The sequence below is a fragment of the Oryx dammah genome, unplaced genomic scaffold (genome assembly GCF_014754425.2).
Source record: "Oryx dammah isolate SB20612 unplaced genomic scaffold, SCBI_Odam_1.1 HiC_scaffold_25, whole genome shotgun sequence".
Lineage (NCBI taxonomy): Eukaryota > Metazoa > Chordata > Mammalia > Artiodactyla > Bovidae > Oryx > Oryx dammah.
Window position 1 is genome coordinate 72,015,724 of NW_024070209.1, and position 18,698 is coordinate 72,034,421.

Below are 18,698 nucleotides of genomic sequence, written 5' to 3' on the forward strand. Positions count from 1 at the left end.
CCATGCCTCCTGCAGTGGAAACCTGGAGTCTTAACCACAGGACCACCAGAGAAGTCCCTAATACAACATTTTACATCAACTATACTCCAATAAAAATTCTTTAAAATGTAAAAAAAAATTTTTTTTTGACAGCTCTTACTGAATAAGGGCAATCTATAAACTTTTATGGCTATTGGAGGAACCCCCCGATGACCTCAGATTTTCAAAGGATGTAGTCAACATAAGGCCGGGTGGGCTCTTAACCAAGGGAAACATGAAAGAACAAAATCAATCTGCAAGCACATCAGGAAGGTGAACACACTTGTAGGCAGCCAAAGTCTGGAGAGGCTACATCACTTGTCTAAAGCTACAGTCAAAGAGGGGTGGGCTGAGGACACAGGTCTCTGACTCCCTTTCTGCTTCTTTCCCCCAGCACCACGTGGCCACTCGGTCCAATCCTCCACTGTCCTCATCAGGGGACTCTGACCACCTTGAGTGCCGTTCGATTGTTAAGAGACCTTTGGACGAGTGAAGGCAAACACAACCGCCTGGCATGGTCCTCAGTCTCTCTTGTGGGCAGCGAGCCTGAGGGCTCCTCCAGGGCCTCGATGGCAGTCCTGGAGGATGCTCCAGCCCCAGGGTTTTCCAGGACCACTATGAATGGGGCAGGACTGGTAAGTTCACAATGCAGATGGCCTGAGTAACACTGTATCTAAACTGATAAGTTTGTTATCAGTCAATCCTGATTTTGGGATCCAGGGTCCCCCTTACCTTGCTCAGAGCAGTAGGCCACAGCTGCAGACGTCTCTCACAACCCTCGAGACTCAGTGGGAGAGTAGGGATCCTACCCTCTCCACCCCCATGACCAGAACAACACAGCACAGCCTCCCAAACTCATCCTTTGAAACCCCCCAGACACCAGGACAGAGAGGACACGCCTCCGTTGTCCAGAGGGGTACTTAGGTTCAACATAAAAATTTCAGGAGGTATCCTGTTTTATCTTATAATCGACATGAGGTTTGTACTCTACTCCACAATAGTGTAACAAAAGATTCCCCCCCCTACCCACCCCAAAGCAACCGATGAGCCAGGGCTCTGCTGGGATCTCAGCGCCTGACAGCTACCCTGGTGGGCAGAGCAGCCTAACAGGACACTCCACTGTAAGCATTTACAGGTACCTTCCATTTATTATCTTGGGTTAATGCCCACAGCCATCCTGTGAGACATAGGCCTCCCCATTTTAGACATCTGAAGACCTAAAGCAAAATGCCTGCGTGGATGGCAGGCCTGACTATGATTCCCCCTCCCATGCTCTGCTGCCCCTCACTCCACAACCCTTCAATGCTAAAATCCACTTGGTCCATGATTTGTTTACTTTAGCCAGTTCTGGACTCTTAGTTCAGGCTCCCAGCCCTCCTCCGATGGGAGAACGGGATGGGAAAGGCCTGAGAACCAGCAAATCTGTCTTTGCCAGTCCCTGGCTCTGTGCATTCTTGAGAAGTGTCTTCCTCTCTGGGCTTCAGCTTCTTCATGTGAACAATGGGGGCTGGAGCTGGATGATTTCTCTGGTGCATTAAAGTTTTTCCACTCTGACTTTCTAGACATCACCTCCAGAAATGTCCTAACCCTTGTGTTTCTTCCTTCTCACTAAAGAAAAAAGTCCGTATTGCCTATTTCCCTTTGTTTTTTAAAAATAAAACCCCTGAAACAACACTGTAAGCCCCCCAAGCAGCTGTAGTCCCCACCTCCTCCCTCCTGTGATATACACCATGGCCCAGAGGAGCTCAGGGACCCCTGAGACTCAGAGCTGGGGGTACAGGATTGTTAAGAACCTGCGGGATCCCCACAGCCCGAGGGCTTTGCTGGTCAGAGATTCCTTCCCCATGATCTATTTTAAAGAAGGCATTTGGTGTTTTGTTTTCATGATCGAGCTGCTCAGGGGAGTGAACTGAGGCTCCAGAAACTACCACAGAGTTAGGACCACGGAAAGAAGGGGTGCTCAGCTCCCTGGGGTCCCTGCTACCAGTTCCCTCTCTTCAGGGGTGGGTTACCTGGAGGACAAGAGCACAGGATGTACCCCCGCCCAAAGATCCCAGAGACACTCGTATGGTAGGTGGGGCCACAGGTTTGGAATCAGGCAATCCGCACTTGGAATACTGGCTCCATGAGGACATCACCTGACCTTCTGTGGGCCATAGTTTTCTCACCCGCATCTGCCTGTGCAGGCTGTTATGCACTAACACGCACCTGCGATAGCAGCATCACTCTGAATGGTAGACTCCCGGGAGACCCACCACCCTGGAGGGCTCTCCATGGAGTGGGGGTGCTAGGGGTGCAGCTGAGGCCCAAATGCCCTCGACACCCCAGCCTGCCGCCCAGTCATGTAGCTGCATGGCCAGAGTCCTGGGCAGGAGAGCCTTTTGGGCCAAACAACTTAAAACTCTGGTACTCAGCTTCCTATGCTTTAAAATGGAAGCTGAATGAATCAGAGTTCATAAAAACTGTTATCAAGGGCTGCTTGGAAACCCCCCGTAATCTCTCCAAGGTAGGGAGGCCCGGGGGTGTGTGCGAGGAGGAGGAGCACCGTGGGCAGGAGGCATTTCCAGTAAACGGGCTGTTCCTCCTTCCCCAGGTTGGTCCTACACCATGGACACCTTGTACAGAGCAGGATGCCAAGGCCCAGAAGAACCTGGTACAGGGCTGCGGAGCACACAGCATTTGCAGCAAGACCCCAGCTGAAACTTCTATCTCCAGAGTTAGGGAATATCTTACAAGTTTTAGAAAACAGAGTGCTTAGTTCTGGTAGAATTTGCTCACTGACCTCTCTTCCTGGGAGAACCACATTTAGCTTATGACTGAAGAGGAAGCCCTAGGGCTGCTTCAATTCTACCCCATGATTTAGCTCTAGTATTCCAGGGGGTCTGGGGGTCTGGGGAAGCCTGGCAGGGGTTGGGCATGGCACTCAGGCCTCAGAGAGGGCTGGGTAACACCTCTCTGCACAGGCTGGTGACAAAGGAAGACCTGGATGTTGTGGCAGTGGCTGCCCTGGGTGGGGGTCAGTGGGGAGGGAGCGGGGTGAGGCCTTGGGGACAAAGCACTTGAGGTTCACCAGCCCACGTGGCCTCAGCCTCTGGGGGAACAAGAAGCATCCGGGTGGCGGCAGAGGCGCCGCAGGAGGCTCAGCTGGCATTGTTGATGGCAGTCCGAGAGCCCCCCAGCAGCCTCTCATGCTCGCCCTCCTCGGCCGGGGCCCGGCCCCTAGACAGGCGGGCCAGCAGTGGGCGGTGCAGCCCATTGTAGAGGGCAGTGCCCGCCAGGAGGATGAGGAAGCCGAGGATCTGCAGAGGGTGGAAAGCCTCCCAGCCCAGCGCCAGGCTCAGCGCCCAGATGACAACGGTGCGCAGGCTGTCCAGCACCATGCGGGTGGTGGCACTCAGCTCCTTGGTGACACTGATGCCCGCGAAGTTGAAGAAGGCGATACTGCTGATGTTGCCCAGCAGCGCCAGCGCGATGAGTGGCTGTCGGCCCACCTGGCAGAAGGCATCCAGCGCGTCCTCCAGGGTACCGCGAGGGTTTCCGCTGAAGGAGCCGGCGGGGATGTAGTACATGGGTACCAGCAGCAAGGAGAGGATCACGAAGCCAAAGAGGCCTGCGGGAGTGGAGGGAGCACATCAGATTCTCTGCTGGGGCCCTGGTCCCGCCCTGCCAGGGCTCCGCTGACCTCTGGCCACCCCTGCCAAGCCGCCCTCAAACCAGCTCCTTCCTCTCAGGTCCTGGAGGCATCCTGCTCATTAGAAACTCAAAACTGCCTACTCAACGGGCTCTGGCTGCCCCTTCTCCACTTTTAACCTGTGTTTCCTGACTGGACCAAGAACAGGAAATACACTTTATATTGTGACCAGTGCACGGTCATGTGCACACTGCCACAAAACAGCTATCCTTACAACATACAATGCTGACGTTCTTTAAAATTCGGTTCTATTCACTGATAGAAGGATTGGCTGGCTCCAAGCACTACACTGCTCTCCCAAGTGTGGAGAAACACAGCTCTCTAATTCAGTGCCGTTGGTCTGTGACAAGGAGCTAGACTGGAATGTAAATTAAGGCACTGCTTCATTCAGAAGTAGCTTCCCTGGTGTCTCAGATGGTAAAGAATCCACCTGCAATGCAGGAGACCTGGGTTCAACACCTGGGTGGGGAAGATCCCTTGGAGGAGGAAACAGCTACCCACTCCAGTATTCTTGCCTGGAGAATCCTCATGGACAGAGGAGCCTGGCAGGCTACAGTCTGTGAGGTCGCAAAGAGTCTGACATGACTGAGCAACTAACGCTTTCACTTTCACTCTGAAAGTCATGCTTTTTTGAAAAAAAAATAAGTGGAAGCGATCAGTGTGCTTGATGACATAGTCGATTTAGGTGGTTCACATCTGTCATAAGCCCTCGGCTCAGAGTGCAACAGGCACAACCTGAGGAGACCAAGGATCACACCTTGATTGCATTGCTCTAATCCATCCTGTTAGTTTTATATTTTTAAAGCACTGATTTTTATTTACTTTCCTGCTCAAAAACCTTTGGTAGTTTTTCCCTGCCTGTCATTTAAGATCGAAATCTGCTTGCCTGATGTTCAAGGTTCTCTACAATGTGGCCCTGACATATTCAATCCCTGGTTATTTCCCCAACATCAAACGTGTACCCCTACCCAAACTATTCCTCACTGGTTTCCAAACTCATGTCCAGCTCCCCACATCTCCTCTGTGTCTGCAGTTCTCTCCTTCCCACTCTTGCCGGCTGAAACCTGCAGCTCGAATGCCACCTTCCCTGGGCCATGACACTCAGATATGCTTGGCAAGTGAACTATCCCTTGAGTAATGGTGGACTGAATGCTCCTTTCTTGGTCAGTTCCAGGAAGTGGTCGGCTTCCCTAAAGTGTGGCTTGCATCTTATTCATCTTCATCTCTGTCCTCCTTTAGCTCCAGGCTGAGTGCACGGCACGTGTCAGAGTAGCTGAGCGCTGAAGAATTGATGCTTTTGAACTGTGGTGTTGGAGAAGACTCTTGAGAGTCCCTTGGACTACAAGGAGATGCAACCAGTCCATTCTGAAGGAGATCAGCCCTGGGATTTCTTTGGAAGGAATGATGCTAAAGCCAGCACTTTGGCCACCTCATGCGAAGAGTTGACTCACTGGAAAAGACTCTGATGCTGGGAGGGATTAGGGGCAGGAGGAGAAGGGGACGACCCAGGGTGAGATGGCTGGATGGCATCACTTACTCGATGGGCGTGAGTCTGAGTGAACTCTGGGAGATAGTGATGGACAGGGAGGCCTGGCGTGCTGCGATTCATGGGGTCGCAAAGAGTCAGACATGACTGAGCGACTGAACTGAACTGAACGTGGTGAAGAGAAGGATGGGAGGTGGCAGGCTCACCCTTCCCAGAGGTCCCCAGCACCCACCAGGCCCTCACCACGTTCTCTCCACGTGCCACCCTGCAGGGCTCACCCCACCCAGCGCCCTCCCGCCAGCCCGTGTTCACACGCACCCTCTGTGCCGACTGCCCGCAGTGGGTGCACGTTGTGCTTGTACACGAACTTCTCTTCCAGCACCATCTGGATGGAGACGATGATCTGGGCCATGATGATCAACAGGTCCCCTGTGGGGAAAAGGGGGGCCCAGGGTGAGGCCAGGGCTCGGGGAGACAGCTCCCTCAGGGACGGAACAGCCCCCCACGGCCCCTGACTCTGCAGGGCACCCATGAGCCTGATCTCGTGGCCCCTGAGGGGTCGTCACTGCCCCTCTCAGGTGAGGCTCCAGAAGGCCTGGGGGTCTGAGGGCTGCACAACTGGGGTAAGTGGGTCTTTTGAGAAGCAATGGGGTTTGAGATGGACATTTCTCGCTTAATTCTGCCTCTGAGGGACCAGGGTGGCACTTCACAGTAAAACTGCTGCAGGCCTTCCTTTCCGGGACCGTAAGACTGACAGTGATGCCGAGCACAGTGCAGAGTGCCGGCTGATCACTGGGTAAGTGCTCAGTAAACGTTCGTGTGTTTCCTCTCCTGGATCCTGTAGGTTGTGTGGCTGTAAGTAAATGTAGCCCTCTCCCTCTCCGACCTCCCCAATCCTTCCCCACCCCTCTCTCATGCTGCTTGGCCTGCTTGCTCCCATCACCTTGAGAGCAGGTGCAGGTCAACAGCTGGTACCCCACACACCCTCCCCCAAGGCCTGGCAGGCAGCAGAGCCTATCAAATGCTTTTTCCCCTGACTCTGTGCGGGGCAACCCCTGGACGCCTGTCCCCAGCCACACCTGTGATCACTTCGCTGAGCTTGTGCTGGCTGTCGTGCTTGCTCAGGAGGTCGGCCAGGCCTACCACCACCAGCCCGGCAATGGTCGCAAGGATGCCCAGCCACTGGCTCAGTGCCAGCCTCCGTCCCAGGAAGGCCACCGAGAACAGGCCTGTGAAGATGATCACGGCTCCCCGCAGCATCTGGAAGCTGGAGGCACTGGTCATGTTCAGGGCTGGGAGAGGAGAGATGTGTGATGTGAGTTCCTGAGGGCCCGGTTGCTCTGTTCACTGAGGTGTCCTCAAGGCTGAAGGCAGGCCTGACACGTGCTAAGTACTCAGTGAATGCTGGTGGTATGTGTGTGTATAAAGGGGTGTGAGTGTGTGTAAAGGGGGAGCTGAAGATGAGCTGTGTGTGTGTGTAAAGTAGGTGCTGAAGATGAGTTGATGAGGATGAGACAGAGGATAAGATGGTTGGATGGCATCACTGACTCAATGGACATGAGTTTGAGAAAACTCCAGGACTTGGTGATGGACAGGGAGGTCTGGCATGCTGCAGTCCATGCAAAGAGTCGGACACGACTGAGCTATTGAACTGAACTGAAGATGAGCTGGGGGTGGGGGAGGCTCTTTCACCAGCATCCCCCTGGGGCCACAGTTTGAGCCCTTGGCAGCCTGGCCTGGCGACTCACCCACATACATGATGCTGGTCCCTGTCATGTCGCAGAGGGCTGGGGGCAGGAAAAGGAGAGGGTTGAAGGGCTGCTGAGGATCTGCGCTGGTGTCTGGGTGCCGCGCAGCTCTACACCGGAGTAGGTAGAAGGCGGCCAGGCAGGAGAACTCTCCCAGGAACATGCCCACTGCCTGCAAGGACGGAACCAGGCCAGTTCAGAGCTGGAAGGAGGTTCACCTGCAACTAATTTTTTTTTTTCTTTTGGCCATGCCACACGGTTTTGGGTTTCCCTGGTGGCTCAGATGGTAAAGAATCTGCCTGCCATGCAGGAGACCCAGGTTTGATCCCTGGGTTGGGAAGATCCCTTGGAGAATGGAATGGCTACCCACTCCAGTATTCTTGCCTGAAGAATTCCATGGACAGAGGAGCCTGGTGGGCTACAGTCCATGGCGTGGCAAAAAGTCAGACATGACTAAGCAACTAAAAGTTTACACAGTTTTGGGATCTTAGTTCCATGACCAGAGATCAAACCCATGCCTTCGGCAGTGAAAACACAGAGTCCTAACAACTGGACCACCAGGGAAGTCCCATAACAAAAATTAAAAAAAAATCATCTTTCTTCAAGTAAGAGTTTACCTAGAAACCCAACATGTAAAACAGATAAACGCAGAGCTCCTGTGTGGGAGTGCTGCCTCCTATGTCTACCCCTTAGCTCCTCAGACACCTCGGTGGAAACCCTAAGGCTATAGAGCCTGGCCGAAAACACACCAGTCTAGGCCACTTCCTGGTCAAGTTCCAGATGGAGAAACTGAGACCCTGAGAGGCTCAAGGACTTATTTAAGGTCACAGAGCAAGTTGCTGGCAGAACTGAGGCTGAAATTTGTCTCACCCCTTTCCTAGTCCAGCAATAACGTACCTTCCATTGATGGTGCCTGCCCTGTCCTGGTGGGTCTGGGCTCCCCACGGTTGGAGAGCAGGTTTTACTAGGGGTTGATTTTTCCAAATGGGTCCTGACTTTGTCGTGGTGAGGGCTGGCCTCACGGTGTCCAGGACACGACCGCGCACCAGGACTTGTGCAGCCCTCCTACAGGGAACAGGGCCTTTGGCCCCTTCCAGGGGCACCCCACACCTTGGCCTGTGTTCTGGGGAGGGAGACAGAGAAGTAGGGAGCAACGGAGGACTCCACTCCTAGGACAGAAAACAGCAAGGCCTCACGGGGGGACCTGCCCTGAGCCCTGGGAGACAAAGCTGGGAGAGAGAGGCACAGATACCTGGAGGAAGGGATGCTGAAAGCTGTGTTCTTGGCTCCCTCCACAGCCTGGGGCCACGAAGTTGTCCGCCCACCTGCAGCAGACAGAGAGAAGGTCAAACCCTGCAGTGCACGGGTTCTCCCACCTGGTCCCAGGCCTGCAGAGAGCTCACGCCTCCTGATGGCAAGAGGCCAGACTTAGGGGACTTGGCCCAGAGTGGGGTTCCCCCTTGAAGGGGCTAGTCTTCACGGTAAGCAGTCTTCACTTGGGAGTTGGGACAGAAAGTGGGGGCCTGGGCACCTTTAGCTGAAATCTCATGAACCGCTAGCAGAAATTTAGCATTTCTTCAAATTATAAATATACTATTGCAGGACCTACAACTCTGTCACACATGGAAATCACAGCTATTCTCATTTTCACATTCAAGTCATTGTAGATACTGTGAGGTATCACTTACACTCATCACTAGTCAAAAATTACAGTAATTAGACCCACTGCTTGGAGAAGGCAATGGCACCCCACTCCAGTGTTCTTGCCTGGAGAATCCCAGGAATGGAGAAGCCTGGTAGGCTGCCCTCTATGGGGTCGCACAGAGTAGAACATGACTGAAGCGACTTAGCAGCAGCAGCAGCAGCAGCAGCAGCCCCACTGCTTATAATTTCATGTGTTAAGAAGTACATGCACATACCTGTTACTATATTACAAACTGGCTTTTTAAATGTCTGGATAATCTTAGTTCAATGCAATTAGCTTTTTCTGTAATCCTTGGGGTTTTATTTGCACACTTCAAAACACTACTCTAGGCTTCACCAGACTATCAAAGGACCTGTGCTCAAAAAATGTCAAGTCCCTGGTCTGCAGGTCACATGGGCCCTGGGAAACGGCCACCCGCCCGGTCACCTTCACATAACCTGAAGGGTCTGGCCGGGTTTTCTAGCAGTGGCTTAGAAGCAGGTGGCAAGGACACGGCGCTGTGGAGTGGCCTGCCAGCCAGCGCCCAGCAGATGGGCTGACTCTGGCATGTGGCCCCACCGAGTTCAGAACCTGTCATGGCACAGTCAGCTGCTACCAACCATTCCACACTGACCAACGTCTGTCACTAAAGCTTTTGCCCCTGAATTTCACTTTCACTGGGCTGTGTTATATCCCTGGGATCGAATCTCTCCTTCATCTGAAAGCCCTTCATATATTTGGAGATGTTTCCACCTTCTGATCTTCCTGGTGGCTCAGACGGTAAAGTGTCTGCCTGCAATGTGGGAGACCCAGGTTCGATTCCTGGGTTGGGAAGATCCCCTGGAGAAGGAAATGGCAATCCATTCCAGCACTCTTGCCTGGAAAATCCCACGGACGGAGGAGCCTGATAGGCTTGGGGTCGCAAAGAGTCGGACACGACTAAACAACTTCACTTTCACTTTCCACCTTCTGAATCTTCTGGTTAAGCAGCCCCAGCCCTTGGTAACCTTTCCTTCCCTGGCTGCTGACTTCTGGAGGTGCTCCGGTGGGCCCAAGCCCAGACCCAAGGCATATGATCTGGCCTGGATGGAGTTGGGCAACAGGGAGGCCCCTCCCACGTGTTGGACATCCTGGTTAGTTGACCTGGCTTGGACTGTATCTGCCATATCACTGCTGATTGAGGTCAACACAGACCTAGGGCTACTTTCTGTGGGCCATTGACCTGCCTATGCTTCCCCCATCCCCAACCATAGCACCCCATGCATAGGCAGTGGCTATCTTTAAAGTATAAGGCTTAAGTGTGTGTGTGTGTGTGTTAAGTCACTTCAATTGTGTCTGACTCTGCGACCCTATGGGCCATAGGGCCACCAGGCTCCTCTGTCCATGGGATTCTCCAGGCAAGAATACTGGAGTGGACTGCCACTTCCTACATGAGGGGATCTTCCTGACCTAGGGATCTAACCCACGTCTCTGGCATCTCCCGTGCTGGCAGGCAGGTTCTTTACCACTAGCGTCACCTGGGACTTCTGAAATGTCTTTCCTAACAACACCTGTCAAGAGCAGCTACACTGTGATCCCGACCTATCTTCCAGCTCCTCTCTGCACAAGCCTCAGCTCCCAGAGGGCAGGGAAGCCTTCTGCCTCCTGTGCCCCGAGCAGGGGCCACTCCACTTGCAGGTCTGGGTTTGACAAAGATCCTGAACCAGGGAGACCCGGGTTCGGTCCCTGGGTTGCGGAGAACCCCTAGAGAAGGAAATGGCAACCCACTCCTGTATTCTTGTCTGGAGAATCCCCATGGACAAGAGGAACCTGGCGGGCTATAGTCCATGGGGTCGTAAAGAGTCGGACACAGCTGAGCGAGGAACACACACAAGGCAGGGCTTCTCTGGGAGCTCTTTCCCACAGCCTGGGGCAAGGGCATGATGCCCAGATGCAGGCAGCAGGCAGGGCAGGCTGAGTGGTGATGGTAGCACGAAGCGGGAGGGAGAGACCACATCTACAAAGAAATCTGAACACATCCTAGGGCGAGTGAACAAAACAGGGCTATGGCAGACTTATCTCAAGGTGAGAGACGCCATCCACTCCCAAAGATGTGAGGAGGGACGTTAGGAACAGTGCTTGCTTGGGAACAGTGGAGGTCAAAGGGGAGCTGATGGGCCCTTAAGGAGAAGTGCTGATGTGCCTGGTTGGGAATGCAGAGGAAATCTGGGTTGGGGGATCAGGATGTAACCAGACCCAGTACCAAAGGGGCAAAGAAAGCCCCCACTTAGGACAGAAACTGCCTGTTCTCCAAGGGGTCTCATTTCTGCCTGATCTGCAGTAAATTCTGACTCAGGGATCCCTCCCCGTGCAGGACAGGACCCGGAACGTGGGCCAGCCGCCACCTGCATGGCCTACCCAGGTAGCCCACTCTCCAGTCAGACTCATTGTCACAGACAGAGCCCTGGCGGAGGGCCTGGGTGAGGCAGCTGAGCGAAACAGAGAGAAGCAGGGAGAGTGAAGAGGTCAAGCTTTACCAAGGGCACAGAGACGATGGCCCTGGAGCGAGTGAGCAGGTCAGAGAGAGAGTTCCCAGGGCTCCTCCAGGAGGAACAGGGGAGGTCTTGCCAAGTTCACGGTCAACCAGAAGCCTAGGACAAGGGCTGGTATGAAAGCCCCTTTTCCCTCCTGGGGCCGCACCCAGAGCACAGACTGGCAGGCTCAAGAAGGCCCTGATCTGGCAGTGGGGCCACCTCCTGGAACTCCCACTGGGCTACTGCTTGCCACCTGACAGTCACAACTCACATCTGTGTGACTTTCTGGTCCCACAGTCACTGTCACTAGAGAGGATGTGAGCTCAGCATCCAGTAACTTCCACAGCTTTCTTTGCTCCTAGAACCTTATTATACACAAGTTTAAACTGTTTGGGTTGCATGAATGGACTTCTAGACGCCACTAGACAAATTGCCAGGTGGTGACTACAGTCCAAATGCACAGTGCTAATATGCCACCTGGTCTGAGTCGCCCCCTGCTGGTGGGACCAGCCAGGCCTGCCCTTCCCTAGGGATGGGCACCTCGAGGAGCGATGGAGGGCTGGTGCTAAGCCTCCTCCCCTCCCCTGGTGCTGTCTCCTTTCTCCAAGGGTTGGGTCTGAAGATCATGGCATCTGGTCCCATCACTTCATAGGAATAGATGGGGAAACAGTGTCAGACTTTATTTTTTGGGGCTCCAAAATCACTGCAGATGGTGACTGCAGCCATGAAATTAAAAGACGCTTACTCCTTGGAAGAAAAGTTATGACCAACCTAGGTAGTATATTCAAAAGCAAAGACATTACTTTGCCGACTAAGGTCTGTCTAGTCAAGGCTATGGTTTTTCCTGTGGTCATGTATGGATGTGAGAGTTGGACTGTGAAGAAGGCTGAGCGCCGAAGAATTGATGCTTTTGAACCGTGGTGTTGGAAAAGACCCTTGAGAGTCCCTTGGACTGCAAGGAGATCCAACCAGTCCATTCTGAAGGAGATCAGCCCTGGGATTTCTTTGGAAGGAATGATGCTAAAGCTGAAACTCCAGTACTTTGGCCACCTCATGCGAAGAGTTGACTCATTGGAAAAGACTCTGATGCTGGGAGGGACTGGGGACAGGAGAAGGGGACGACCGAGGATGAGATGGCTGGATGGCATCACGGACTCGATGGACGTGAGTCTGAGTGAACTCCGGGAGATGGTGATGGACAGGGAGGCCTGGCGTGCTGCGATTCATGGGGTCGCAAAGAGTCGGACACAACTGAGCGACTGAACTGAACTGAACAGGCTGGACTGGGCAGGTTCCCAGCAGGGGAAATGGAATCTTTTTGTATCTGAGGGACTGGGGCAGGCTTACAGCCCCAGGGATTAGGTGTCAGGACACGCTGCCCCGCCCAGCCTCCTGGGGCCAGGGAGGAGTTCAGGCCTGCAGTCACTTTGGGAAGGAGTCAGGCTTCCCAACTTGGCCCTGGGAAAGGTTTGGCTCACTGCGCAGTCACAGAAGCCCTCAGGTAGCACAGAACAATGGCCAAAAGCCAGCCCTAGCTCATCTGGGGGTGACATCAGTGACTCTCCAATGGGATAGCACTTGTCTCCTTGAAAAACACTTCCCTAACGTGTATTTATAAATGCACAGTTCATTGTGTACTGACTTTGTACCAGACCTGTACTTCTCCTTGAACTGGCTGAGCACTTCACGTGGGCTGTGTGATCTGAGTCTCATAACAAGGACCCTCATTTTAGAGACGGGGACTTTAGGCCTTGGGCGGGAGAGAGTCGTTTCAGCCTCATACAGTTAATGGGGGAATCTAGGCCCAAACCCACCTGCTTCAACTTATTTTCAGAAAGGGTAGCAGGATATATGGAAAGGTCAGACTTCAGATTTTTGAATGTTACAGGTTGGATGAGTTATAGATTTCTCACCTATAAAATGGGGATAATGATGCCAACACTGATGAACTTGCAAAAGTAATAAATAAGACATAAAAGACCTGGCAGATGGCAGGGAGTCCATAAAAGTTCTTTTCTGTCTCTTCTCCCTCTTTCTCCTCTGCTGTTGTAATGCCAAAGAAGATGAAGCTTAGCAATTCTATGAAGACCTACAAAACCTTTTAGAACTAACACCAAAAAAAAAAAAAAAAGATGTCTTTTTCCTCACAGGGGACTGGAATACAAAAGGAGGAAGTCAGGAGATATCTGGAGCAACAGGCAAGTTTGGCCTTGGAATACAAAATGAAGCAGGACAAAAGGCTAAGAGTTTTGCCAAGAGAATGCACTGGTCATAGCAAACACCCTCTTCCAACAACACAAGAGACAACTCCACACATAGACATCACTATATGATTAATACTGAAATCAGATTGATTATATTCTTTGTAGCCAAAGATGGAGAAGCTCTATACTGTCAGCAAAAACAAGACAGGGAGCTGACGGTGGCTCAGATCACGAACTCCTTCTTGCAAAATTTTCCTCTGGGCCGGGTGGGTGTGGCCCCAGCTCCGCTCCACCTGAAGGCTTCCAGGGAGTGTCCCTCCTCTGCGACCCATCCTGCAGGACAGCGGCAGGGCCACAGAGTGCCGAAAGAGGACAAACTCGGCCATCATCCCGAGAAGCTCCTAGTTTCACAGACGAGAAAACCAGGGGCCAGAGAGGGCTTGGGCACACAGGGAAGTTCTGGTGCCCATGAGCCTCCACCCCCTGCTCTGTGCTCCTTCCTTAACACCGAGCACCTTCTTCCTCCTGATCCTTCCCACTTCCCTGGCTGAGGTGGGGCAAAGGTCAGCCCTGCAGGTGGTCCCTCCACTCTCTGGACACTCTTTTCTGGGGACAGCCATGGTCCCTAGGGCAGGAGGCCTGTGGGGACCCAGGAGGCTCAGGCTGAGGCCACATGAGGAAGTGCCTCCCACTGGCAGAAGTGGCTTTCCTTGAGTTCCCTCGGCCTCAGAGGGCTGCGAGGTGGGCTCGCCTTCCTGGGGGATGAGTCATGCTGGCGTGGCCTGGTCCAGTCAAAACTCCAAGCTCAGCATTCCCCGAGGTGTGTGTGTGTGTGTGTGTGTCTGCGTGGGGCTGGGGGTTTCGGTCAGAGGCTGAGGAAGTGGCTGGTGTGGCTGCCTCGGATCCATCAGTTGTGTGTCCCATTCCCGCAGAATCCAGGCCATTTCTGCTCACATCCTGGTGAGTCAGCCTCTTTCTCCTGCTCCGGACCTTAAGAAGGGCCTCAGAGCTTCTCCACCCTCTGGGATGTCATAGCAGGTGGCTCACGTGGTAAGAAATGATGACAGCCCTTCCGTCTCTTAAGGATAAGAAGACTCTCCTCAGGAGCTCTTACAGCAGTAAGAGGTGGGGCAGGGATTTTGTACCCATTTTATAGATGAAACTGAAGCTTGGAGAGGCCCAGTGACTCATCTAATCCCACAGCTGCCAAACCACATGCTCTCTCCTCTCCTACACTGCCCTCCCCATTGCAGGCTTTCTCCAGATTTCAGGCTTTCTCCAGCCGGCATTAACCCCTTGGAAGCAATTATCCTGTGCTGCTCACAGGGCTGGGGGGAGGGGCAGCTGCCAAGGCAAGAAAGTCAGAGCGCACATAGAAAGGAGATTGATAACCCTGCCTCAATTGAGGCCCATGATCCCAGGCCCCCTGCCTTCCTACAGGGTCCCAGGACCCAGCAGGTCTGGCGGCTGGAGAACACGGCCCTATGGGTCCTTCATGGGGGGGTGGGCTTCACAGCCTGCAGAAGTTTAGGAAGGGAGCTGAGCCTTCCTGAGTGAGCATCTACTTGACCCTGGCTCTTTACGTGCAGAACCCCAGGTGGATTCAGGAGGATGCGGTTCCAAGAGGCGCACTGGTTCAGGCAGACAGCCCCACACAGTGCCAGGGGAGGCCGAAATGTCTGTTCTCTAGGAGGCGCACCAGCAGAAGGCCTGGTAGTGGGGAGAAGTAGCCACAGAAAGGAGAAGGGAGGGGACCTCTGCCCACACCCAAGGGCCTGCCTCATCCATGACTTTCCCTTCTGCACGCAGGTGACCCCCCAGCCCAGCCCAGGCAGGCTGACTCCTTGCAAGGCACCCAAGGCTCCTGAGTGGGCAGTGACCTCCTCCAGCCGACAGCTGACCTATGGGTACAGTAGAGCAGCAGCACGTGCTCACGCCCACTTCCTCATCCGCTGTCTTCAGTCCTCCCAAGAAGCCGAGGAGGGAAACATCATGCTCACTAGACAGCCCAGACACTGCAAAAGGCTACTAGAGACTCTAAACCTGAACCCTGAGTGAGCGTTGGGACAGAGGCTTCAGATGCTTGCCATCCAGCCCCAGAGCAAAGGCACTCCAATGGCAGGGAGGGGAGATGCCACTGATAGGGTTACAGCGTCCATAGGCACATGCTTGTCTGTTTTTGTCCAAGGAGGTGTAAGAGGAAGCCCCAAGGAAGAGGAAGTTTGAGGGACTGGACCAAAATGCTGAGACCTAGGTTCTAGACACCAACCAGCTGAATCACATACACAAAAACTTTTCTTGGGAACTTGACTGTAAATTGTGGGGATTAGAATGGATAACTTCTATGTTTCTAACAACTCTAAATGTCCCTGAGAATGACTAGAGAAGTCCCCAGCTTCATTCATAATGGAGGTTAAGAGTATGGATTCTAGAACCAGACTACCTAGGCCACTAGGCCACTTCATAGCTCAGTTGAACTTGGGCAAGCAAGTTCCTCCTTCCAGAATCTCACTTTCCTTATCCAGGGACAAGATATGTATCTACCTCATAGGGTGATTAGGAGAATTCATTAACTAACGAAAGGCGGCTGGGGCAGGACCTGGTACATGCTATTCTCTGTCTGGGTATTAGCTAGTTAGCACTTACTTGCTGTGGTCACATTCCCGTCTGTCTGTCCCTGCTGGAAACTGGAGGTCAGAGTGTGATTTCAAATCGATAACCCCCATCAGGATGTACACCGCTGCTTTCCCATGTTCTTTCTCTGAGAGCATTCTTCTCATAGTCTGGCCTCAGAACACTGCTGAGGGTCCAATACTAGGGCCTATCACAGGTAGGGAGGCTCCTGAAAAGCCCCACATCAGGTCACAGGCAAAGGCTGGGTCCCCACCTGGAAGCCTCTTTCTGGCCTCTCAGGTAGCCTCCAGGGGCAAAGCCTCCTGGGGCTGAGGATCCTCTGGTTTCTCACCAGACTGGTTTGGACCTCTTTAAGGAAGGAGCTGAGTCAGCACAGGTAACCTCAGTAGTAACTCAGCTCTCCTTGGGGACAATGGCCATGGCCGATCACAGCCACCCTATAAGCACCAGACTGAGGCCTTGGCTTGTGGGACTGATGGACAGTGACTTGTTCTGCGGCCTTCAGATCCTAACAGAGATGGAAGACCTCAGGTGGAGTTTCCTCTACAGCTAAGCGCTCAGCAAGAGGCGCACCCTTCAGGAACCTCAGGGCCCAGGAGCCCAGCACAAGACACAGACATGGCTGGCCAGAGCCCAGTGGGAGAGACAGTTGGGGCCCACCCAGAGGTCCACTTTCCTGTGGAGAAGGGAGGACACTGTGCTTGTCAAGCATGTACACATGTCTCATCCACTGCAGATTCTAAGCATCTCAAAGGCCAGGACCTTCTCTTGGTCACTTCTGTCTTCTTCCCTGAGTCTAGGCAGTGGCTTCCATACTGTAAGTACCTTATACATGCCTGAAGAATTGAACAGAAGACCTCTCTCCCAGACCTCTCTTCTGGGGCATTTCTCACATCACTGATGGAGTGTGCTGGGGAAAAACACTCTAGAAAATGAGTAAGATACAACCATCCCCACCACCCCACGGGCCTGGGGCACAGCCCTCAAGGTGACTGGGGTGACTCCCCTTTGCTTCGAGCCTGGCAAGACCCAGGTGGAAGTGAGGTCTGACTGGGAGAGGGTCACTGTCTACTGTCCTCCACATGCACCTTGGAATTGGCTCAGAGAAAGGCTGGGCTCTGGGTATTGGGGCTCTTGGTGGGCAGAGGGGCAGGAAGGCCCGGTGCGGAGCTAGGAACAGAGAAAGAGCCAAAGGGCCATCAAGAGAAGGGGCTGCCTCTCGGGGCCTCCTGCTTGTTACAAATAGGAGACTGTTCTCGGTCCCTCAGCCTCATGACAGCCCCAGGTCATCAACCCCCAACCTTCTGAGGACTGTCCTTCTGGGCCCATGAGCACCACACCCTCTGACATCAGAGCAGAACCACCGCCCGCACCCCACCCCCCACCACCGCCCCACTGCCCCACCGCCCCACTGCCCCACCGCCCGCCGCCCTGTCTGGGTTAACAACACTCCTGTTCTCCCAGGCAGAAGCCCAGGAGTGACTATTTGATCCTGTGGGTCAGGCCTTGTAGTTTCACTTTGCTCCTGGTCTCTCCCACCTGGCCCTTCCCTTCCCACCTCACCTTCACCTCCAAGGTCCCCTCATCTGCTCTGCAGCAGCCCTGCAGTGGTCTTCCCTCCAGCAAATTACTTTTCACCTTGACCACCAGGTTCACTGAATCGCTTTCTCAAAAGCCTCTCTTTGATTGTGGGATAAAATCTAGCCTGGGCATTTGAAGCGAGTTACAATCCCCTTAAATCTTGCCGCTCCGGCCTCGAGGTTCCCATTACAGCAGAAATTCCACCCAAGCTTCAAGGTCCAGTTGAAACCAGTTCTCCAGGAGGGGCCCATGGAGCACCCCCTACTCTGTCATCGCAGCCCTCCATGCTCACGGGTCACTCGGCTAACGTGGCATCTATCGTAGCCCTCCCCTGCCCACAGCTCCTGGAGGGCCGCGCCCCTGATGCCACCTTGGAAGGGGCAGCAGAAAAGAACGCCCTCCTATTAAAGATGTTGAGTTGGAAAGTGACTGGTTGGGATTAAAGCGGGGGCTTGGATCTCCAGCCAGGACACTGCTTGCTCCTCCTTGCATTCCCTGGTGCCTTGCACCTCTTGGGTGGTCCATGAACTGCGTGAACCGATCAGAGAAACTGAGCTGGCTGGTGAGGCCAAGAAATGACAGCCGCGAAGGGGGAGGGCGCAGGAGGAGGGCGGGGGTCGCCAGCGCCCCTGCGGGCGGCTGCAGACCCTACCGAGCCCCAACCCCTCCCGGCCAGGCCCGGACTCACTTTGCCGAGAGCGTGTTGATGGAGCCGGTGACGAGCATGAGCCCGGCCAGGAACAGCTGGTACTTGGTCCAGGCCATGGCGGCGGATGCGGGGAGCGCGATACTAAAGGGACCCCCCGCAATCTCCGCGCTCGCTCGAGATGGTAGCTAGCTACCCCGTCACCCGGGGATCTCGGGCGCGAGCGCTTCCGGGCCGGGAGTCACGTGACTCGAAAAGGCCCCGCCCCGCGCCGGCTCGCTCCGCCCCAGGGAGGGCTCGGGGCCCAGGCGTCTACGCCCGTGATCTCGGTGCGGGTGCTCTCCAGGGCGGGATTTGCTAGCGCTGGTCCCCACAGAGTGACTGGGAAGTCACGGCCCCAGGTGCAAAAGAGGCCCCTCTGCAAAAGAGGCTGATGGGACGAAGCAATGACATTGCATCCGTGGATGCTAGAGCGCTCTGTAAGCCCTGTAGA

General features: G+C 54.1%; 1 protein-coding gene across 1 annotated transcript; it reads right to left on the minus strand.

Moving 5' to 3' along the window:
- Positions 1–1,142: 1,142 nt before the first annotated feature.
- Positions 1,143–18,478, minus strand: SLC35F6 (solute carrier family 35 member F6). Its single transcript, XM_040224449.1, has 6 exons — positions 18,248–18,478; positions 8,196–8,268; positions 6,944–7,115; positions 6,275–6,487; positions 5,514–5,624; positions 1,143–3,628 (listed from the first exon to the last, which is right to left on the minus strand). Exons 1-6 carry the CDS (start codon positions 18,322–18,324, stop codon positions 3,159–3,161), a joined length of 1,116 nt encoding a protein of 371 aa, XP_040080383.1. The 5' UTR covers positions 18,325–18,478; the 3' UTR covers positions 1,143–3,158.
- Between the last annotated feature and the right edge of the window lie 220 nt (positions 18,479–18,698).